The 24,900-nt window shown below is 37.6% G+C and overlaps 1 protein-coding gene, 1 long non-coding RNA gene and 1 pseudogene across 3 annotated transcripts; all 3 read left to right on the top strand.

The window, feature by feature from the left end:
* Positions 1-3,284: 3,284 nt before the first annotated feature.
* LOC113276808 lies at positions 3,285-3,384 on the top strand (annotated as a pseudogene).
* Positions 3,385-5,246: 1,862 nt separating this feature from the next.
* On the top strand, positions 5,247-6,258 carry LOC113274329. 2 transcript variants are annotated; one of them, XR_003322955.1, is made up of 3 exons: positions 5,247-5,662; positions 5,755-5,857; positions 6,213-6,258. It is a non-coding gene; the product is annotated as an uncharacterized LOC113274329 (long non-coding RNA). The 2 variants fall into 2 exon arrangements; XR_003322956.1 differs by having other exon boundaries at positions 5,335-5,662; positions 5,758-5,857.
* A 543-nt stretch (positions 6,259-6,801) lies between these two features.
* Positions 6,802-8,936, top strand: LOC113273221 (zinc finger BED domain-containing protein RICESLEEPER 2-like). The gene is made up of 5 exons (XM_026522976.1): positions 6,802-7,402; positions 7,515-7,655; positions 7,737-8,103; positions 8,206-8,788; positions 8,907-8,936. Exons 1-5 carry the CDS (start codon positions 6,802-6,804, stop codon positions 8,934-8,936), a joined length of 1,722 nt encoding a protein of 573 aa, XP_026378761.1.
* Positions 8,937-24,900: the final 15,964 nt, after the last annotated feature.

Here is a 24,900-nt window from a genome sequence, read left to right as displayed (position 1 = left end):
ATGAATAGATCTTTTGGATCCAAGCGCATGCTTCTTGTCAGCATATTACACGATAGTTCCCATGGGTCCTGCATTCCACGCTTGTTTAGGCGACGGAGACAGGGAGAACACACACATATTGATATCCAAGTGTTAATATTTATTCCGATTGGTCTAACTGGTCCGATCTCAACTTTTTTTTTTCAACTTTTTTTTTTTTGGTATCTCAATCACTCTAATTCACCCTAGCATTGGTAACAACTTGAATCGTGAGCCCCACCTAATCACTTAGAGTAACATAGTTTAAAAACAAAATAAAATAAAAATAGAAGTGAAAAGGACTCAACGAGATATGGTGAAACTATCATGTTATTTCTAACACCTGAGCTCTGTGCTTTTATGAATAGACTCTTCTAGATGTTTCCATCTAATCAGATTGGTTCCTCAACTCCTACGATCAAAATGCTTCCATCCACTTAGATTAGTTAGTGCAATCCTCAATATGCATAAATTTCTAAGCCCTGGAGTTTATTTATTCATACTGCAACTAAAAAGTTTCTCCCATACCCCCAAACTTAAATCTAACATTGTCCTCAATGTTCTAAAGATGAAATTAAAAGCATGAACAAGGAGAAACTGTTACCATTGAAGCAAAAGAGTTAAGGAAAGATATTACCTTGTTGCATGAGATTGGGTTACCTCCCAAGAAGTGCTAAGTTTAAAGTCTTCAGCCAGACATCAAGTTTCATAAAATGGCTAGTTATCTTTCAAATCATATATCAGTATTCGAACTAACTGTGGGTCATCAAAACCAAATAAAACTTCCACTAATATGAAACAACTGCACAGGATCATAAAAAATAACATAAGGAGCACAACCTCATTGAAAGTTTCTTGCAAGACAACTGGATTTATTTGGGGCACCTAATTGGGCTTCATATGAGTGTCTTGAAAAACAGATTCATCCGAAAAAACGGGACTTTAATAGCTGGATTTCCTCATGGACAATATCAGGAGGATCGGGTTGTGGAGTCTGAATAGACTCAAGTGATAACTAATAAGCACTAGGATCGAGTCCCAAGTTAGGGACTTCTACTGGGGATAATTGACGATCACTACCCCCAAACTTAGAATTTTGGGTGTCTCTAGATAGACTAGTCACAATATTCCTAATTTCTAGACCATCAGGTTTCTGAAAAAGGTCAATTGCTTTCTCTGAGTTATAATCAGGTGGTTCATCCTCTAAATTCTTTTGAGGTATACTAGCTGTAGGACTTATATGTTTCATATCTTGTATGGTCAACCCTAGAGTTTCCTTATTGTCTTGAAGCATGATTTCTGGCCTGCTGTCCTGATCGGATGTTATAATCACAGGAAAAGTCTTAGATAGCCCTAAGAATGCAGATTTAGGGTCAAACTTAGGAGGCTCTTCTGAACAAGGGATTAAGGTAGACTCAAAAGCTTGTAATGGTTCGAACCTAGCTTTCCATTTATCAGTATCTAACATAGGAATAGAATCCAACATAGCATTCACTTGTTCAATATTGCTATCTTTGTCAAAATCCATGTTAAAGTGGGCTAGACAACTCTCTAATGGATCTTCCGATGCGATATTTGGTAATGACTCCTGAACTAAGGTTCCTATCATGTTCACCTCTTCAACACATGTGTCATCTAGCTCATAAGGTAGCTTACTGACATTAAAAATGTTCATTTCGATAGTCATATTACCAAAGGATAAATTCATCACATCATTTCGACAGTTTATGATCGCATTAGACGTAGCTAAGAATGGGCGACCTAAAATCACAGGTATCTGGTTCTCTGGGTCAGGGATAGGTTGGGTATCTAGGACCACGAAATCCACTGGATAAATAAACTTGTCGACCTCAATAAGAACATCCTCGATAACACCTCGAGGAATTTTGACAGACCTATCAGCTAACTGCAGTGTTATCTGAGTAGGTTTCATTTCACCAAGTCCTAGCTGTAAGTACACATGGTACGGCAGTAAGTTCACACTGGCTCCTAAGTCAAGTAAAGCTTTTTCTACCCGGTGTTTACCTATTGTACAAGCAATGGTTGGGGAACCTGGGTCTTTGTACTTTGGAGTGGTAGTGTTCTGAATGATTGAACTTACATGACTAGCTAAGAAGGCTTTCTTATGTACGCTAAGTTTTCGCTTTCGCGTACACATATCCTTAAGGAACTTGGCATAAGCAGGAATTTGCCTAATTGCATCTAATAAAGGAAGGTTTATGGTAACTTGCTTAAAAACCTCCAATATGTCATTAAAGTTCGATTCCTTCTTTGTTGATGCTAATAGCTGGGGAAATGGGTCTCTAGGCACACAATCAGACCTCTCAGGAACCGAATTGGCATCATCGAAAATTTTATCAGTCCCCTCAGTTAGTGTTCCTGAGGGATGAGATCCTGAGGGGTGAACTACAGTATGTTCACTATCGGGCATGGTTACCTGATTGTCTACTACTCTACCACTCCTAAGGGTTTCAATAGCATTCAATTGATTCGATGGTTTTGCACCTACTTCATGAACTCCTCTAGGGTTGGGGGTAGTCTGACTAGGGAGCCTTCCGTTATCTCTCTCACTTAAGGTCTTAGCTATTTGGCTGACTTAAAGTTCTAGCTTAGCAAGGCTCTGAGCACTAGTTTGAAAGTTCTGCTTGGTTTCCTGTTGAAAACTAATTTGGCTCTGTGCTAACATATCCTGAGTTTTTGCTAACATCTTAATAGATTCCTCTAAGCTAGTCGTTTTGTTTTCTGGGCCTGATGAGTTCTTAGTGTAACCAAAACCTTGGGGAGCATTAGAATTACTAAACTGACCTTGACTCTGGCCCTTAGACCATGAAAGGTTCGGATGGTTTCTCCAACCAGGATTATAGGTTTCTGAATATGGGTCAAACTTCTGACGGTTATCATACCTAGTTTTATTATAGAGAGCATTGTCTTGCTCTTCATTATTCTGTCGTTCCCAAAAAGGCTCCAATCTACCATTAGTGTGACCCACTTCTAAAGCTTCTAACCTTTTCGCTATAGCATCAATTTTGGCATCTGATTCAAAGCTTCCTTCTACCCTATTAACGTTTCCTCTGCCTAGAAGAATTGTTTTCTGGGGTACCCTATTGCTTTCCCATTGTTGGGTCTTTTCGGCGATTTCATGCAAATATGTCATCGCATCATCAACTGTTTGGTTTTCAAACCCGCCTGTACACATGGATTCTACTGTAGTTGTGGTGGGATAATCTAAACCCTCATAAAGGATCTGAACTAACCTAACATTTTCTAAACCATGATGAGGACATTGGGCTAATAAATCATTGAACCTTTCCAAATACCTATACAAAGATTCTCCCTCATGTTGTGTAAACGTGCAGATTTGCGTCCTAATAGACGAGGTTTTGTGCCTAGGGAAAAACTTGTTCAAAAAGGCAGATGTAAGTTGTTCATAGGTTTCAATTGATTCGGAAGCCAAACTATACATCCATGACTTGGCTTTATCTTTTAAGGAAAATGGGAATAACCTGAGTTTTAAAGCATCATCATCAAGGTTTCTAATTTTCAGGGTACTACAAATTTCCTCAAAGTTCCTAACATGGAAATAGGGGTTTTCATTTTCTTTCCCTAAAAAGATTGGGAGCAACTGTAAGGTTCCAGGCTTAAGTTCATAATTTGCTTCAGTTTCAGGTAACCTGATACACGAGGGACGAGTAGTCCTAGTAGGATTCAACAAGGCTTTCAAAGTTGTCATTTCTGGCGCTATTGGACTATCAGGGATTCTTTCCTCAAACGGATGTTTAAAAACGGAATCTTCACGAATCAGACTTTCTAAATTGAGGTAATCAAGACGCTTATAACTACTAGGTTTCTCTTTAACAAATCTACCTAGGGAGTCTCTTTTACGTTCAGGCATGCAACAGAATAAGGTAGGGAATTCTATAAACACAAAACAAGGATGACTCAACCAAATCAAACCTAAATTTCTAGCAAACAAAAAGCATGATGGCTCCACTTAGATTGTTTCTAGACCAGCTTCTATTCTTTCGAAAAGGAACTCGTTACAATCTGAGCAAACCCCTCTGGAATCAATCCGAGTCAAAGTAAGTTGAATCGAGGCGAGGGAAGCTTAGTGTAGCTTTGATACCCAAGGCCTCACCGGTTACAAGGCGGCGCAGTCACGCATTCAACTCACAGAAACCTTCAAGAACTTCGAAGTATGCTCAAAAGAGTAACCAATATTCTTCGAACGACTTTCCTATTAAGCTCGTTACCCTATAGGTCTCGTTCTAGTCAAAATTTTAGGCTTAGGTTCGCGTTTGGTTTCGTTTTCCTAAGGCGGGCAAGAAGAGAACGATGATGAAATCCGAACCCTTATCTTGTATGGACAGTCCTTGCCCTTTACTAGGAAATTAAAGCAGCCGTTTTCAAGTCCTCAGCATATATGCAAACGAAGGAATACAGTAAACCCGCTGACAGGGGATTCGCGGGTGTTTCGAAAAACTTACCTCCCGTACCAGACGGGCGAAGAACCGCTGAAGTCGACTCGGTCCACGACTCCTATGTCATGTACGAACCCGAGGGGCCGAGGCGATATCGTAATCACCGTCCTTCTCTGCACACAGTTTATATTTAAACCAACCCTTCCTTGGGGTTTAAAAATAATAATGTCCAAAGGTTAATGTCCAAGTGTCCAAAAAGAAAAGAAAAAATTACAAAAATAACAAATCCTAATACAGTTCTCTCTTTTTTTTTTTAATAATAAAGAAAAATAACTAAAAAGAAATTGTTTTCTTTTCCGTTCTTTTCGCTTTAATCTTTCGCTCCAAGTCTTTATGCTTTAAGATCCAATCTTTACGAAATCACCAAACTCCTTGGCTCAATTCTCTTTATGATCCAAAACCTGTAGACAAAAGATAAATACCCAAAAACGTAGAAAAGAACAGAAATAATAAAAACCTAAAAAATAAAAGAAAAAATAAGTCTAAAACCCTAAAAGCAAATCCACGTCGGGGGCGCCAAAAATTGATGTGATTGTAGATAGTGATAAAAGTGGTTCGATTCTCAGACTTGCGAAGGATAAAATATAGATTTCAATTCTAAAACTAAAATAGAAAACAAACTAAAAATTGTCACAAACTCAACCAAAGATGATATCAATATTAAAAGAACACTGAGGCTAAGATTCCACTATTTTCCAAGTTCAAAGTGATTTAATCCCAATAATTATATTTATGCAATTAGAGCTGGCAAACCAAGCCAAAACCCGCGGGTTAGCCCGTCCCGTCCCGTGAAAACCCGCACCCGTCCCGGATCGTAACTAAACAAGACGGGCGCGGGTTGTATAATTAGTGGCTTGTGAAGAAACGGGTTAACCCGGCCCGTACCGTGAAACCCGCGGGTTAACCCGGCTCATTCCCCACCACTAGGCCGCGTGTCACAGTAATGTAAGCCTGTTACGTACGTGTCACAATATCTTGTTTCCCTCATATAAAAAGTTAAAAACGAAGAAAGAAACCCTAACTCCCTAAGCCTAAGCCGCTGCCGCCTTCATTCTTCCTCTTCTTTTCTTCTTCCCTGCTGAGTCTTCTGAATCTGATGGCAGGTACGAATCACAGTCACAGAACAACAAATTGAAATCTAAAGATCAAAGTTTAAAGGCTAGCAGGTAACAACAACATACTTCAAAGTTTTACCCAAGATTTTTCTCTTCACTATTTCCAGATATCATTTTTTGTCTCTGAAATTTTCGTGTAACAGCAGAAGAAGATCGATCTCATGTATTTAAAGGTTCACTGTAAAGGTTAACTTCAGATCTCGTGTTTGAATTTCGGATTTCATCTTCTTACAGTTACAATCAAAAGTAAGTTTTCTTTTCTTTTCTCGTAAATATCATCAAAATAAAACATGGGTTTTGGTAATCAATTGTTAATTTCTTAAATCTAACCCCTTTACTTTTTTTATTCATCCAGTCTACCGAGAATACTCATACCAGCAGATGAAATACTAGCCTTTTTTCCCCAATTCTAATTTTATTGTTGGTAATCTCTGTTGTAGTTTGCACATAGGATATTTAGATTCTTTAATTGGTAATTTTGGTTGTGTTTATCGATTTGTCCCCCACAATTTATCTAAATACTCTTGTCTCTCTGTCCTGCAACTTAATTACTGTTTAGTGATGAACAAAATCTCATCTGTAACCTTTCCATGGAACTCAGGGGGGACATCAAGCACCATCTTTGATTAAATCTACTGGGGAGAGAGTGAGTCCTTTTGCCTCCATGTGTTGTTATTGCTATCAGTTACTGCATCTTTTTCAGTTCAAGTTATTCTTCAATGTTCTGTTTAGCTGTATGATTTGGTTGGAATATTCGACTATATCAGTAGTGGAATTTGAGGTCTGAATTTCATTGACATTAGGTTTATATATGATGAACTATTAGGTACGATACTGGTAGGTCAATTTTTTCTGTGATGTCTCTTTCTCTTAGAAATCAATGATACACCTGATGAAGATAGCTTTTACACAAACAACTAATACAAGTGACAAATTCTCAATAGATTGGTAGTCTATACTTTTTAGTCACCAACACAGCCAGCAACATAAATAGCACCACCACCATCAGAGCATTATGCTTAGAAGAAGAATTGTATAAATACTTACAACAGATTTAGAATTTCTGAAATATGGTTAGGTTTCAATAGACAGTTGATTTTTTTTTCTTTTCTTTACATTGCCAGTTTTTCACGTTTCTGATTCTCTGAATGACTCTTTGACTTGTTCTTTGTGGCTCCATCCATTTCAGGATGTCAAGTGTACAAGAACAAGAGTTACCAGAACCAGACCATTACAACGATGTTATGAGTGGTGACGGTCAAGATGATGATGATGATGTTGAGATGCTAGATTCTGTGAATGAGGATCCAACTGTTGGTTGTGCACCTGCACAAGTTGCACGTGGAAAGAAAAATAGACTTAGATCCGAAGTTTGGGAATTTTTTAAACTCGTTAAGTATAAGGATGGTACAACGAAGGGGGTGTGCAAGGCTTGTAATGCAGGATATAAATATGAAAGCCAAAGAGGTGGAACCTCAGCCATGAAAAGGCATAAGTGCATTAAACGTCAGTCTATGGACGTAGGGCAGATGATATTAGCTTCACAAAATAGCCAGCTGTCTACCCGTGTACGCAAGGTTGATCAAATGAAATTACGGGATTTGTTCTCAGCTTTACTCATTGCAAGAAATGTTCCATTTGCTTTGGTGGAGTGGAAAGAGTTTAGGGATATATGTGCTTATTTAAATGATGACTTTAAACCAATATCAAGGAATACTGGGAAAGCCGATGTGGTAAAGAAACATAAAGCACAAAAAGAAGTTATTCGCAACAGATTGAAACTTGCTCCAGGTATGATTCAAAATTTCAAATCCTAATGACCCATATGATTTGTTTATACTTTTATGTATGAGTAATTGATTAATATGATGTGCTAGCTAATGTGTATGACTTACCCTTACAGGTAGGATATGTCTAACATCAGACATGTGGACTTCTGTAACAACTACTGGATATATAAGCTTAACTGCGCACTATCTTGATAAAGATTGGGTATTGCAAAAGAAGCTTCTGAATTTCTCTCCCCTTCCACCACCTCATACAGGTAAATCACTTAATTTTATTTCTTTATTATCTTAAATATAATTTCATGTTAACTTATTCCCCTTTCTACTACCTCAAACAGGTGAACACCTTTCTTCTAAGTTATTTGCAATGATAGAAGATTGGGGAATTGAAGAAAAGGTATCCAACATCACCTTGGATAATGCTGCAAATAACGGAGCTTGTGCTGGAATTATGAAGAGTAGACTTGTTGCAAATAAGATCCTGTTGAACGATGGAAAATACTTTCATGTGCGTTGTTGTGCTCATATCTTAGCTCTTATTGTAAAAGAAGGACTTACGAAGATTGATCCAGCCGTGCTTAAGATTCGAGCGTCAGTGAAGTCCCTTAAAAAGTCCCAAGTAAGAAAACAAAAGTTCTTGGACATTGTTGAAACTTTAGGAATGTCTGGTCTGAAAAAGGGTATTCGGCAAGACGTAAAGACAAGGTGGGATTCCACTTCTATTCTGTTATAAATAACAAAGTTGGAGAATTGTATAATTTGTATTAATGTTTTTTTAGATACTCACTGAATGTTTGTTTTATGCAGGTGGAATTCAACTTATCTTATGTTAGACAGTTGTATCTTGTATAAGCCAGTTTTCTCTCATTTGAAGTTGGTGGATTCAGACTATGGAGACTGTCCAACTAATGAAGAATGGGAACAAATTGAAGTAGTCACAAAGTTTCTCAAGGTGTTTCATGAACTCACAAAGGTTTTTTCTGGTAGTAAGTATCCTACTTCCAATCTGTATTTTGAAAGAATTTGTCAAGTTCAGGTGTTACTAAAGAAAGAGAGCAGAAGTAGTATTGAATTCATTAGGAACATGGTAAAAGAGATGCAAGCAAAATTTTATAGTTACTGGAAGGAGTTGAGTCCTATACTGGCTATTGCAGTTGTGTTAGATCCTAGATCGAAAATGAATTTTGTGAAATTTACTTACTCCAAGTTGTATCCTGATGAGAGAGAATTAGAATGTCAAGTTAATAAAGTGCATAGTAATATAAAAGCACTTTTTAATGAGTATTACACCTTGTCAAGTTCAAGAGCTTCCAACAGTTGTGCAGCTCAAAATTTGAGTGTTCAAAATGGTGGGAATTTTGCTGCCCAAGAAGGGAGTGATTTTTTTCAGGTAATTTCAACTTTTATGTTCAGTTTAATTCATTTGAGTTCTTCATGATTGGTATAAGTCTGCAAAACATGTTCTTTTTTTTTAATACAAGATGATAACTTTGTAATTCCTACGATAGAAAGATGATAACTTTGCTAGTTTCTCTTGATAATTCACAATTGGAATCTATGTTAAGTATTTATGTGGTTTGATCTTTCAATGATGCCATATATGTTTAATACAAGATGATAACTTTGAACCCAGATTTAATATGTCAATGTAAACTCTGAGCATGCCATATATCGTTTATTTGTCATTGTAATTACTTATGATAGAATGAGGAATGTACCCAATAATTGGTTGTTGGATTGTTTGGGATTCTGTGTCTTGATATCTAGTGTCTTGTCAACAGGAATATGTTGCAACACAGGAACGTGGTGGTAATGTATTAACTGACTTGTCAGAGTTAGATGAATATCTTGGCGAGACGTACAGAGGTTGTTTAAATTCACTAGACATCCTAAACTATTGGAAGAACCATGAACAACAATATCCAGTACTTTCAAGAATGGCAGGGGATATTTTGTCAATTCCTATTTCAACCGTCGCATCGGAGTCTGCATTTAGCATTGGAGGAAGGGTGATTGATCGATTTCGCAGTTCCTTATTACCTGAAAATGCTGAGGCGTTAATAACAACTCGTGATTGGGAATATGGAATTGGTAAGTAAATCAATAATATTTTATTTAGTTGAGTGTCTAAATCTTATCTATAACATTGGTTGTTCTATTATGATCCATATAGGAAAAGAAGATATGGATGAGGACAATGTGATCGTTGAAGAAGATATATTAAGATTTGAACCTGACGCAGTGGAGGATGGGGCAGTGGAGGATGTGGAGGAAGTAAGTTCTTATGCGTCTAGTTAGTATGCGTACTTCTTCAATATAAAGCGGGGTAATTATGCAAATTCCATGTTTTTGACTTGAATCTTTTTTTTTTGTTTGGTTTATTTTTTCTTGAAATTACAGATTCATATTGAATAGTTGGAGCAACTCAAAGATAAACATGGAATATGAGAATGTTTTATCACTTACCAGTATCTCCAAATATTGCATAGAAAAGAGATTGGAGATGTTTTTTGATAGTTAACACTTTTTTTGATTAACCACACAATATATATTTTGTGCAGGAAGTGGTTATTAATATTGTGATATTGTCGCACTTGGTGATACAAATTAGAAACAATGGTATCTACAGTCTCGGTCTCGGAAGTTTATTTTCATTATTTATCAATTATCATGAACTGATGAAGTGCTGTGTAACTGTAACTAAAGTACTTAAGTACTAAAGTAAACTACTAATGACTAGTAAGTTTAGTATGAATGTATGATACTATGATAGTATCTGTGTCTGTGTTTCTTTAAGAAGACTAATTTGTTTAGTTTTGCAATTTTGAGTTTTTGAATTAATATACCAAATGAATTGGATGAATGTTAGATACTTAGGTTGTAGCTTGTAGGAAAGGAACTTTAGATGCCCTGAATGTGGAAGGAAATAGCCCAGAAATCGATTTCTGGCGAGTTGACTCAATAAAAACCAGGTAACTCGTGAGCACCCGTGAACCCGCGAGCTTTACCCGGGACGGGCACGGGTGGGATAAATGACCACCCGTGAAGAATTTCAACCCGCGAGCTCAGGCTTGTATTAACCCGTAACCCGCGGGTTGGTCACAAGCCAGACCCGTCCCGCCCGTTTGCCAGCTCTATATGCAATTTTCTCTTTCAAGTTGATTCTAACTATTGCAACAGGTAGATTCTCAAAATAACAAGTGTAAATCCGAAGCATAGAACATCAAAAACCTAGGTCCAAGTATGCTCTATCAAAAGAAATAACAATTGCTTAACAAAAATCATTCAAACAATTTTCAACCAAGGAAAATAATCATATAATAATTGCAAATAAATAAATAAAATAGGATATACCACTTCTTGTTGGAAAAATAGCTTCCTCTATCGCCTCAGCAATGGGGTTTATCTCCTCATATTAGTCACTTGCTCAAAATATTTGTTTATGGTTCAAAAGTTGATTAAAAGATGAAAAACTATAACACTGACTGTTTGAAACGATGTATTGGTGTTGTAAAACAAAGGACTGACTGTTGCGAAGAAGTTATTGTAGCAGTGTTACGAATTTGAGATGATGTTCTTATTTGCAATGCTTGTTCTTCAGCAGCAGCAGCAGCAGAAACACGGGTTTTCCTGCAACTTGATCTTCTCAGCTCTGTAGTATTACAAACTTCTCTGCGACTGCTCCAATGACTTCATAACCCTAATTGTGACTTGACCCATCCTATATATAGCCAACAGGATCGAAAATCTTGCGAGTAAATCCTTCTTTTCTTCCACGGAAAGTTTTCTCTTTTTATTTTTTACGCCTCTCTGTTTTGCTTCTACCGAGAATTGCTGCCTATTTTTCCGAATCTGTGACACATACCAATCCTGTTTTGATGTATCAACTGAATCCCAATCCATCTCTACGTCAAACTCCGACTAAAACTAAGCCCAATCATCAACAGAACCCAATAAACTTCCGACGCCTCTGTTTGCTTCTCCCGGCTTCTCTAGCCCAATTCGTTCGGTCAAATCACTTGTAGCAACCCTGTTGTGCTCTAACATGTCCAGCCCAACGAAAATCCGAGGTTGAATCTCCTTAAATCGTCCCAAGAATGCGAACTCTAATATGAGTCATGTCTGCCACAATTTGCCGCCAAATTCAAAATTCAAAAGGTGAAGGTGACCTCCCCCTAGTAATTAGGTTACCCCTTATCCAGGGTGCTGGGGTCCGCATAACACTTATCCCTTGGGTGCCTTTAGTAATTTTTCTGGGGTGCTTCTGGCACGTTATCTACGGAGGTTCAAATGCCACATTTTGAGCCAATTTCGCCGCAAAAGCTTATTTATCCAAAAACACCTACAAAGGCATAAAATAACCAAATAAGTACAAAATCGAGCACTAACAATATATACAATTGGGACAAATTAGACACATAAATGCGTCTATCATGAAGCAAAACAGGAAAGTGATATATTCTCGGGTTTTTGCTATTAAAAAGTTACATGGATTATGCTGGATATTTTCATGGATATGACTCGAATTAGCCTTATGCTACAAAACAGGGGTGGTAGTAGAGTTTGAATCGAACCAAGAGAAGGTGTGATGTGGTTCTCAAGAAAACAGGGTAAGAGAGAAGTTATGGGAAGTTGATTTATTTTCGGTAAATCCTTATAGAAAGGGAAGAGAATATCACCTGTTGGATTTGATTCTATCCTAAGAAGAGGGTTGACGACGGAAACCAGAGAAGAAAAGGGAAAGAATCCGTAAATTTCTGTAAAGAAAAGCCGAGAATTGGGAGAGAAGGAAAAAATGAGATTTACTCGAGTTTTAGAGGTGGTTGTTGGTATAAAAGGAGGTGTGGGAAGTCTCTAAAGAGGGTGGGGAGTTCTGGGGACCGAGCAGAGGTGTTAGGGTAGCTGCAGGCGAGACGACCTAGAAGAAGAACACGAAGAATAGATCACAGTTTATAAAACAACCGTCATCTTTTCTTTGTAACAACCACACCTTCTGTAACAGTGAACTCTGTAACGCCATTACAACATTGCATATTTACTGAGTCATATAATTTCTTCAAGAAAAACACCTTTTAATCCATGATTTACTATTTTGAGCGTGTTTTCACCATGAAAAGCTAAACTCCGCCACTGGGATGACGGAGGAAGCCTAATATCATACTTGGGTAATTATATTTAATTCTTATATGACTTTTGCACTAATTAAAGTTGAATTATGATTTTGATTAATTAGGTGTCATCTCGTTTGATGAGTCATGCTTGCTTAGATTTTTTGATGTCCCATGCTTAGGATTTACAACTAATGTTTTGAGAATCTTCCTTGGCGAAAATAAGAGTCCATGTCTTTATTGAGCTATAATTGTTAAAAGAATTAATATTTGAACCTTATGTTATGAGTTTGGTGGAATCCTAAATCTCAGTTTCTCCCGATATTGCTATCATCTTTTTGTATATATTGATTAAAATTAATATTTAAGTCTAGAATCAAGTCTACACAAGTCCGAGTTGAATGAACTTTACTTACCACTTTCAAAACTACATCAATTTTTGGCGCCGCCGATGCGGACTTGTATTTAGATTTAGGTTTATTTTTATTATTTTTTGTTCTCTTTTACGCCTTTGGTATTTTTTTGATTCTTTTCAGATTTGGATCGAAGCTACAAGGAAAGAAAAAGTGCTATAAAAGGAAAGCATTGCCAAAGAAGGAAAGAAAAGAGGATCCCAAGGAGTGAAGAATATTTTGTATATATTTATTTTGTTTAGACATTATTTGTTTTTATTTTTAGAAACTGTAAATAGGGTTTTATTGTTGTAATTTTTCTTTTTATTTTTGGACACTTTTTGGACTTGGACATTATTTTTAAAACCCTAAGGAAGGGCTAAAAAAAAAAATTTAAATAAAAATGTTTGCATGGAAGGACGACAGTTACCATACTGCCTCGGCCCCTCGGGTCCACAAACTGACATGGGAGTTGGTGGCCTGAGTCGACTTCAATGGTTCATCGCCCATATGGTACGGGAGGTAAGACTCTATCCACCCACGAATCCCCTGTCAGTGGGTTTCTTTTGTGTTAAAAAGCACGTGCACACACCAATTGCATCGTCCGATTACCGATTATTAGGAAAACACGTGGTTTAGTACGGTGAAACCTCTGGGCATTATCATCCGAAACACCACAAGCCTCAGCCTTGTACCTTTGACCAGTCTTTGACTGTAGGTATATTTTTTTGTGGTAACCTGAGTTTACCCATTTAGTCGACCCTGCATTTTCACGTACACAAAAGTATGTCGAACTGGTAGCCAATACAATGAATATCCGACTGAGTTTCAAAATGGACGATACAATTTTGACCATAGTGTGAATAGTGGTTGGGAACATCAAACTTTTGAAAGTTATGAATCATACCATGGTGAGCCTAATTACTATCCACACATGCGCCGATCATACGAGCAAGAAAATAAGGAGTATTATAGTTCTAGTTCCTCGTCTTTGGACAATATAATGAACATGTTGAAAACTAGTCCCTATTATGATCCTTCTGAACTTGTTCTTCCTCTAGAAGAGTCTCTCAAACAATTAACTGAGGATACAAATAGGTTTGTGTTAGAAATGAATAAACAAAATGCACCTATGAGTGAACCTTCTATACACGATACCATAAGGCAGTCATGCGAGTCGAGTCACGATACCATAAGGAAGTCATGTGAGGCGACTCAAAATCTTTTGTTAGAGGCCCAGAACAGAACTGCTCGAAATAATCTTAATTTCCAATATAGTGTTTCCAATAGTACCCTTGAAAATGAGGATAGTTATTTGCATAATCAAGATTACGAGGTTAGAATTGGTAACACTACTTTTTTAGATGAGGTTCGACCATTTTCATGTTATTATAATGATGATTATGATGAGGATAGTGTTGATGAAGAATCAGACACATATATGCATAGTGATTAGGAATTTGTTACTCCAATTGAGCTTTACAATGATAATATTATTTCTAGTTCAAATCCAAATAATTTTAATAATTATTCACCTATTCAAAAGGACGAGGATTTGACTAGAGATACCACCGTTTTAGACGATGTAGTATTTCCTTATGATTACGAAGCCAATGATAGTTTTGAGGAACGAGTTTATTCTGAGAATACTATTTTAAAGTCTAGCGATTTAGAAACATTAGCCTTAGACAAAGAAGATAGACTCGTAGAGATGAGTCAGGATGAACCTGACTTAGAAGAATCAATTGACCATTTTCAGGAATCTGATGACCGAGAAATTAGGGAAGTTGTGACTAGTCTTTCTAAAGACACTGAAAACTCTAAGTTTGGGGTGATTATCATTCTCCATGTGCTTTAACTCTTAGAAAGGTCCGTCACTTGGGACTTGACATATGTGCCTCAACCATTTTACAAGATTATCTTCATACACGTTTTCCTGAACCTAGTGATGTCCATAAGGAAGTTCAGTTATTAGAAACCCATCCACTGGTTGATGTGGTTTACCCAGGCTATAATACCCAGATTGATTTTTTTCCCACCAAAAACTTTTCTTCCAAATGTGGAACGTATAAGTTTCAAATGTGTCAGTTATTAAGTTCTGAGACTAAACCTAAACATTTTAGGAGAATAAAAACGACACATTTGCTTAAGAATGACCACCACTTTCATTGCGGTCAACTGTTTGAGTCAAATACGATTGACTATGAGGATCCTCAATCATTCAGGTTATTATTATGTGCTTCTAAATTATTATTTGAGTTTTTGTAGACTTTACAACCTGATATTTCGGATCTTACTTATGAGGAGGTGCATCCCATGGAAATATTTTATTTAGACCCCTTTATTGAACCTGAACCTGAACCACAACTAGATGTGGTTGTCTTAAATAGGAAACTAGACAAGGGTGTACTATGTTTATTCACTTTCTTGGCCTGTTGCAATTTCCTTTTGTCTGTGATAACAATTTTTGATGCAGACGACCCATAGATATTTCGGCTATTACTTTATGATTTTATAAGGTGATTAATCCTTTCTAAGTCTGCCTGAAGACTATAAACTTAGCACTTATTGGGAGGTAACCCAATCTCATGCAACACGGTAATATCTTTCCTTAATTCGTTTGCTTCAAATGGTAACAGTTTCTCCTTGTTCATGCTTTTAATTTTATCTTTAGAACATTGAGGACAATGTTAGATTGAAGTTTGGGGGTATGGGAGAAACTTTTAATTGCAATAAATAAACTCCAAAGCCTAGAAATTTATTCCTATTAAGGATTGCACTAACCAATCTAACTGGGTGGAAGCATCTTGGTTGTAGGAGTTGAGGAACCAATCTGATTAGATGGAAACATCTAAGGAGTCTATTCATAAAAGCACAGAGCTCGGGTGTTAGAAATAACATGGTAGTTTCTCCATATCTCGTTGAGTCCTTTTCACTTATGTTTTTTTTTCTGTTTTCTTTGTAAAATATGTTTTTCTAAGTGATTAGGTGGGGCTCACGAATCAAGTTGTTACCACTGCTATGGTGAAATGGAGTGATTGAGATACCCCAAAAAAAATTTGAAAAAGAAAAACATATTTTAAAAATAAAAAAAAAGAAAAAAAATTGAGACCAGACCATTAGACCAACCAGAATAAATTAAATAAATTCGACCACTGGTACCCTTGTATATGCCAGTTGTGTTGACCTAGAGTTAGGATTATCGACCACTGGTTCCCTTATATATGCCAGTCGTGTTGATATTAGTCAGACTAGTATCTCAGTCCATTAGGATAGGTTCATTTTGGCACCGGCCTTCAGACAGATATGAGAAACACCGTTCACCCAGTCAACATCAAAACCATCTATGTTTTTCTCTATATCCATCTCTTAATCTATCCATGTGATTTTTTGACTCCGGATATTGATGTCCATAGTGCGACTATCTGAGTAGAGCTCTATAAATTATATATTAATTTTAGTATGTGGTTGCAAACTCCCGTACAACAATTGGAATTTCGCATGAGGGTACTTCCTCCTGTAGTCAATAAGTATGCCAACCAAGGAGATTCTTTAGTGCCTTCCAAGGTTCTGCGTAGATAGTTAGCTTTGGAGTAAAGGTTTTGTGGGTATATCTCTAGTAAGCCCTCCCGAGACTATAACTTGGTGATGTGATTTGTAGATAGTGGTAAAAAGTGATTCGATTCTCGAACTTGTGAAAGATAACTTTAGACTTAAATTCAAAACTAAATAGAAAACTCACTAATAATTATAAAAAACAATGACAAAGTTGGTATCAATATTAAAAGAACACTGAGGCTAAGATTCCACTATTTTCCAAGTTCAAAGTGATTTGGTCCAAATATTTATATTCATGCAATTTTCTCATTTATTTTGATTCTAAAATATTGCAACTAATAGATTTTCACAAGTAATGATTGTAAATACCAAGTATAAAGCATCAAGAGTCTATAAACTAAGCATACTCCATCAAAATAGATCAAAATCACTCAAATAAAAATCATATTCAATAATAGTTCAAGGCAAATAATCATAATAATAATTGCAATAAATTAAATAAAATAGATTGTACCACTTTTTGTTGGAAAAATAGCTTCCTCTATCGCCTCAGCAATGGGGTTTAGCTCCTCATATTAATCATGATCTCAAAATATTTGTTTATTGCTTAAAAGATGATTAAAAAGATGAAAAGTGATAATACAGACGATTCGCAACAGTTTGTTGGTGTTGCGGAATCACTGTTACAGGGATAAATAGTAGCTAAAGACCTAATGCAACCGCTGTGATGAACGACACATAGGTTCTGCTGTGAAACAACGATAGTTTTCTGCGACAGTTGCTTGTGCGTCAATGTTCTTCGTGTTCTTCCTCTTCAGCAGCAGCAGCAGAATAAGGTATTTTCCTGCAACTTGATCCCTGGAGCTCTTTGGTGTTCTAAACTTCTCTGAAAGGATTCGTACCTCTTATAAGACTTATCCCCTCTCCTTTTATAGGCCACAGCTCGATTAAATCTCCCCCAAAATCTTGGTTTATCTCCACATCAAGTTTCGGAGTTTTCTTTCCGCCAAACTCTCTTCATGCGTATTTGACCTCTCCCAATACTTCCAAACTCTTTATTAGATAACTACGAATGTTGGGGAATCTTTTCTAGCCTTTAATCTCCTTGAATTGTCGAAAAAAATATTCCAACAACAACCCGTGACCACAACACCTCTGTTTCCTTCTCCCGGTCGATCTAACCCAATTCATTCGATCCAATCACATATACCAACCCTGTTATGCTCTAGGAAGTCCAGCCCAACAAAAATCCGAGATTGAATCTCCTTAAATCTTCCCAAGAATGTGAACCCTAATCTACATGCATGCTGGTTTGTTTTCCCGCCAAATTTGAAATTTGAATTTGTGAAGAAAGGGGGCGCCCCCTATCCAGAGTACGGGTGCCTTTAGCATCTGCCTTAAGGGGTGTCCTGGGGGTTCCCCTTATCCAAACCGGGGGTCCGAATAGCAAGTGTCCTCCGGATGCTTTTCGACAACTTTTCGAGCCAATTTTTCCCAAAAATGTTTATTGGCAAAAATACCTACAAATAAATAAAACATCATAATAAGTACAAAAATGAGCCCTAACAATATATAGAATCGAGACAAGTCGTACACAAAAATGTGTCTATCAAATACCCCCAAACCTATTATTTGCTAGTCCTCGAGAAAAAATAAAATAGAAATAAAATCCTAACTCACTGTCGCAGGCATCGTCGATTGCATTTAGCGTATGCAATAAGCCTTTAAACCCCCCAGGTGTCCCTAGTGGCCGAGTTATAGTCTTGGGAGGGCTTACCAGAGGTATACCCACAAAACCTTTATACTCCAGACCCTATCTATCTACACAGAACCTTGGAAGGCACTAAAGAATCTCCTTGGTTGGCGTACTTATTGACTACATGAGGAAGTACCCTGATGCGAAATCCAATTGTTTTACACGAGTTTGCACTCAAGCATACTAAAATTCATAAATAAGTGACAGAGCTCTACTCAGATAGTTGCAATATGGACATCAATATCCGGAGTCGAAACTAATCACATGGATAGATCAAGAAGATGGATATAGAAAAAACATAGATGGTTTTGATGTTTACTAGGTGAACGGTGTTTCTCATATCTGTCTGAAGGCCTCCACCAAAATGAACCTATCCTAATGGACTGAGATACTAGTCTGACTAATATCAACACACTGGCATATACAAGGGAACCAGTGATTGATAATCCTAACTCTAGGTCAACACAACTGGCATATACAAGGGTTCCGGTGGTCGACTTTATTGAATTTATTCTAGTTGGTCTGATTGTCTGGTCTCAGTTTCTTTTTTTTTTTTTTTTTGTATCTCAATCACTCTAATTCACCCTAGCATTGGTAACAACTTGAATCGTGAGCCCCACCTAATCACTTAGAGAAACATAGTTTAAAAACAAAACAAAATAAAAACATAAGTGAAAAGGACTCAACGAGATATGGTGAAACTATCATGTTATTTCTAACACCTGAGCTATGTGCTTTATGAATAGACTCTTTAGATGTTGCCATCTAGTCAGATTGGTTCCTCAACTCCTACAACCAAAATGCTTCCATCCACTTAGATTGGTTAGTGCCATCCTTAATAGGGATAAATTTCTAGGCTCTGGAGTTTATTTATTGCAACGAAAAGGTAACAAAAAGTTCTACCCCACCCCCAAACTTAAATCTAACATTGTCCTCAATGTTTCTAATTAAAAAAACAATACCAAAAATACAAGTAACATGAGGAAATAGTAAAGAGAGAAGTCGAAAAGATAGTACCTGGGTGAAGTGTAACCAAAAACCTATAAAAATAATATACAACATACAAAATTGCCTCGATGGTCAATCAAGGTAAATAGGGTCCTCCAGAGGGACCTCCTCAACATCACTTGTAGGAAAAGGCTCTAAAAAGGGCTTCAATCGCTGACCGTTAACCTTCGAAGAAGTACTACCATATGGTGTCTCAATCTCAACAGCGCCATGAGGAAAAACAGTATGGACCACAAAAAGACCGGTCCACCGAGAGCGCAACTTCCCGGGGAATAGATGCAAACGAGTGTCATACAGAAGAACTTTTTGACCTGGAGAAAATGACTTTTGTAAAATATTCCTATCATGCACAAGTTTCATTTTGTTCTTATACTCCTTAGTACTATCGTATGCATCTCTACGAATCTCGTCCAACTCATTGAGTTGGAGCTTTTTTTGAGCTCCTTCCCTGTCAAGTGAAAAGTTTAAGTTCTTAATAGCCCAATAGGCTGGATGCTCTAACTCAACAGGAAGGTGACATGCCTTTCCAAACACTAAACAATAAGGTGACATTCCAATGGGTGTCTTAAACGCAGTACGGTAAGCCCATAAGGCATCAGTAAGCCTCGACGACCAGTCTTTCCTGTTTGGATTAACTGTTTTCTCTAGAATACGTTTAATTTCCCTATTGGAAACCTCTACCTGACCACTAGTCTGAGGGTGATATGGGGTTGCTACTTTATGGGTAATACCGTATTGTTTTATTAAAAGATCAAACGGTCTATTACAAAAGTGTGAACCTCCATCACTAATTATAGCTCGCGGCGTACCAAAACGTGTAAGTATATTCTCTTTCAAAAACTGGACTACGACCCTGTGGTCATTCGTTTTACACGGAACCGCCTCAACCCACTTAGACACATAGTCTACAAGCAAGTATGTAAAGATAACCAAACGAAATAGGAAATGGACCCATAAAATCAATGCCCCACACATCAAAGACCTCAATCACTAAAATAGGGTTCAAAGGCATCATATTTCTACGGGAAATGGTTCCTAACTTCTGGCAACGCTCACAAGAAACACAATGACTATGGGAATCTTTAAACAACGAAGGCCAGTAAAATCCACACTGCAAAATCTTAGCAGCAGTCTTCTTAGCACTAAAATGACCCCCACATGCATGTTCATGACAAAAAGATAATACTAGACTGGTCACTCTCAGATACACATCTCCTAATAATCTGGTCCGGACAATACTTAAACAGATAAGGATCGTCCCAAAAAATGCTTAACCTCGGCTAAAAACCTAGAACGATCTTGCTTACCCCAATGTTGAGGCATTCGACCAGTAACAAGATAATTCACTATATTTGCATACCAAGGTGATTGGGAAACAGAGAACAATTGTTCATCAGGAAAACTATCCCTTATAGGAAGGGAATTATTAGGGGAACTAACAACTAGCCTAGACAAGTGGTCTGCTACTACATTCTCTGCACCCTTTTGTCTCTAATGTCTGGACAAAATTCTTGTAACAAAAGGATCCATCTAATCAATCTAGGTTTGGTATCCTTCTTAGACAAAAGGTATTTCAAAGCAGCATGATCAGTATAGATTACGATCTTAGAACCTAATAAATAGGATCTAAACTTATCCAAGGCAAACACGATGGCTAGCAATTCCTTCTCGGTAGTTGTATAGTTCATTTGGGCATCATTCAGAGTTTTGCTAGCATAGTAAATCACATGGAGTAATTTGTTTTCTCGCTGACCTAGCACAACGCCTATAGCATAATCTGAAGCATCACACATAATTTCAAAGGGTAGGTTCCAGTTAGGTGCCTTGACTATCGGGGCAGTAGTGAGTAAAGTTTTAAGCTTATCAAAAGCCTTTAAGCAAGCATCATCAAAGACAAACTTAACATCTTTTGCAAGCAAATTGCAAAGAGGTCTAGAAATCAAGCTAAAATCCTTAATGAATCGACGGTAAAAACCTGCATGCCCTAAGAATGACCTAATATCTTTTACGATTTTTGGGACCTGTAGAGTCTTAATAAGGTCAATTTTGGCTTTGTCTACCTCTATACCTTTTGAAGGAATGATGTGCCCTAAGACAATTCCTGATTCAACCATCAAATGACATTTTTCCAAATTAAGCACTAAATTATTTTCCTTACACCTAGTCAACACTAATGTCAAATGATGAAAGCACTCATCAAAAGATGAACCAAACACTGAAAAATCATCCATAAAAACCTCTAAAAACCGTTCTACCATATCAGAAAATACGCTCATCATACGACGCTGAAAAGTCGCAGGGGCATTACATAACCCGAAAGGCATGCGTCTATACGCAAAGGTACCAAATGGACAGGTAAAAGTGGTTTTCTCTTGGTCTTCTGGGGCAATAACGATCTGATTATAACCGGAGTAGCCATCTAAGAAGCAGTAGTGACTATGTACAACTAATCTCTCTAGCATCTGGTCAATGAAGGGAAGGGGAAAGTGGTCCTTCCTTGTGACCTTGTTCAATTTCCTATAGTCAATACACACACGCCATCCCGTGGTCACTCGGGTTGGGATTAATTCATTATTATCATTCTGGACTACAGTGATACCTGATTTGTTGGGGACAGCCTGAACAGGACTGACCCACTCACTGTCTGAAATTGGGTAAATAATACCCGCATCTAACAACTTAAGCACCTCTTTTCGAACTACCTCTTTCATGTTAGGGTTCAGTCGACGTTGCATCTCCCTAGAAGATTTGGAGTATTCCTCTAAATGAATCTGATGCATACACACAGTAGGACTTATACCCTTAATGTCTTCTATAGTCCACCCTAAAGCTTCCTTATTGTCTTGAAGTACATTTACTAGCCTACTTTCCTGATCACTATTCAAATCGGAAGCTACAATCACAGGTAAAGTCTCAGATGGGCCTAAAAACACATACTTTAGAGTATCGGGTAGTGGTTTAAGGTCCAACTTTGGGGGCTCTTCTAAATATGGAATTAGGGTGGTCTCAGAATCTGGTAACGGTTCGAACCTAGATTTCCATCTATCAGTGTCTAACACAGGGGTAGAATCTAATAGAGCATTCACCTGTTCAATAGTGCTATCGTCGTCAAAATATAAACCAAAATGGGATAGACAACTTTCTAATGGGTCTTCAGACAAAATGTTTGGTAATGACTCCTGAACTAAGGCTTCTATCATGTTCACCTCTTCAACACATGTGTCATCTATCTCATAAGGTAGCTTACTGACATTAAAAATGTTCATCTCCATAGTCATATTACCAAAAGATAAACTCATCACACCATTTCGACAGTTAATGATCGCATTAGACGTAGCTAAAAATGGGCGACCTAAAATCACAGGTATCTGGTTCTCTGGGTCGGGGACAGGTTGGGTATCTAGGACCACGAAATCCACTAGATAAATAAACTTATCGACCTCAATAAGAACATCCTCGATAACACCTCGAGGGATTTTAACAGACCTATCAGCTAACTGCAGTGTCATCTGAGTAGGTTTCATTTCACCAAGTCTTAGATGTAAGTATACATGGAATGGAAGTAAGTTCACACTGGCTCCTAAGTCAAGTAAATCTTTTTCTACCCGGAAGTTACCTATTGTGCAAGCAATGGTAGGAGAACCTGGGTATTTGTACTTTGGAGTTGTGGTGTTCTGAATGATTGAACTTACATGAATAGCTAAAAAGGCTTTCTTATGAACGCTAAGTTTTCGCTTTCGCGTACACATATCCTTAAGGAACTTGGCATAAGCAGGAATTTTCCTAATTGCATCTAATAAAGGAAGGTTTATGGTAACTTGCTTAAAAACCTCCACTATGTCATTAAAGTTCGATTCCTTCTTTGTTGGTACTAATAGCTGAGGAGGCTCTAGGCATAGAATCAGACCTCTCAGGAACTGAGTTGGCATCATCAGAAATTTTATCAGTTTCCTTAGCTAGTTTTCCTGAGGGGTGAACTACAGTATGTTCACTATCGGGCATGGTTACCTGATTGTCTACTATTCTATCACTCCTAAGGGTTCTAATAGCATTCAATTGATTCGATGGTTTTGTACCTACTTCATGAACTCCTCTAGGATTGGGATTAGTCTAACTAGGGAACCTACCATTATCTCTCTAACTTAAGGTCTTAGTTATTTGGCCGACTTGAAGTTCTAACTTAGCAAGGCTCTGAGCATTAGTTTGAAAATTCTGCTTGGTTTCCTGTTAAAAAATAACATGGCTTTGTGCTAACATTTCCTGAGTTTTTGCTAACATCTTAATAGATTCCTCTAAGCTAGTCGTTTTATTTTCTGGGCCTGATGTATTCCTAGTGTAGCCAAAACCTGGGGGAGCATTAGAATTATTAGACTGACTCTGACTCTGGCCCTTAGACCATGAAAAGTTCGGATGGTTCCTCCAACCAGGATTATAGGTTTCTGAATATGGGTCAAACTTCTGACGATTATCAAACCTAGTGTTATTATATAGAGCATTGGCTTGATCTTCATTGTTATGGCCTTCCCAAAGAGGCTCCAATCTACCACTAGTGTTACCCACTTCTAAAGCTTCTAACCTTTTCGCTATAGCAGCAATTTTGGCATCTGATTCAAAGCCTCCTTCTACCCTATTAACGTTTCCTATGCTAAGAAGAATTGTTTTCTGGGGTCCCCTACTACTTTCCCATTGTTGGGTTTTCTCAGCGACTTCATGCAGATATGTCATCGCGTCATCAACTGTTTGGTTCTCAAATCCACCAGTACACATAGATTCTATTGTGGTTGTGGTGGGATAATGTAAACCCTATAAAGGATCTGAACTAACCTAACCTTCTCTAAACCATGATGAGGACATTGGGCTAATAAATCATTGAACCTTTCCAAATACCTATACAAAGTTTCTACCTCCTGCTGAGATAACGTGCAGATTTGCATCCTAATAGACGATGTTTTGTGCCTAGGGAAAAACTTGTTCAAAGAGGCAGATGTAAGTTGTTCATACGTTTCGATTGACCCGGAAGCCAAACTATATAGCCACGATTTAGCTTTATCTTTCAGGGAAAAGGGGAATAACCTAAGTTTCAAAGCATCATCATCTGAGTTTCTAATCCTGAGGGTACTACAAATTTCCTCAAAGTCCCTAACATGGAAATAGGGGTTTTAATTTTCTTTCCCTAAAAAGATTGGGAGTAGCTGTAAGGTCCCAGGTTTAAGTTCATAAGTTGCTTCCGTCTCAGCTAACCTGATACATGAGGGACGAGTAGTCCTAGTTGGATTTAACAAAGCTTTCAAAGTTTCCATTTCTGGCGCTATCGGAGCAACATGGATTCTCTCCTCAGTCAAAGGACGTTCAAAAACAAACTCTTCAAAAGTAGGACTCTCTAGATTAAGGTAATCGAGACGCTTCGAACTACTAGGTTTCTCTTTAACAAATATACCTAGTGCGTCTCTTTTACGTTCAGGCATACAATAGAATTTTCTAAATTGGAAGGGTAAGCAAACACAGATCAAGGCCAACTCACTAAATCAAACCTATTGATTTCTAGCAAACAAAAATCGTGATGGCTCCACTTAGATTATTTCTAGACCAGCTTTTAATCCTTCGAACAGGAATTCGTTACAATTTAAGCAAACCCCTCTGGAATTAATCCGAGTTAACGTAAGTTGAATAGAGGCGAGGG

Source organism: Papaver somniferum, chromosome 4, assembly GCF_003573695.1.
Source record: "Papaver somniferum cultivar HN1 chromosome 4, ASM357369v1, whole genome shotgun sequence".
Taxonomy (NCBI): domain Eukaryota; kingdom Viridiplantae; phylum Streptophyta; class Magnoliopsida; order Ranunculales; family Papaveraceae; genus Papaver; species Papaver somniferum.
The sequence above is the reverse complement of the archived record's forward strand: the minus strand, read 5'-3'. Positions and strand labels throughout refer to the sequence as shown.

Coding starts and splice junctions, on each gene's coding strand:
- LOC113273221 (XM_026522976.1), top strand. CDS start 6,802: ATGTCAAGTGTACAAGAACAAGAGTTACCAGAACCAGACCATTACAAC. Junction 7,656..7,736: donor CCTTCCACCACCTCATACAG/GTAAATCACTTA, acceptor TACCTCAAACAG/GTGAACACCTTTCTTCTAAG. Junction 8,104..8,205: donor CGGCAAGACGTAAAGACAAG/GTGGGATTCCAC, acceptor TGTTTTATGCAG/GTGGAATTCAACTTATCTTA.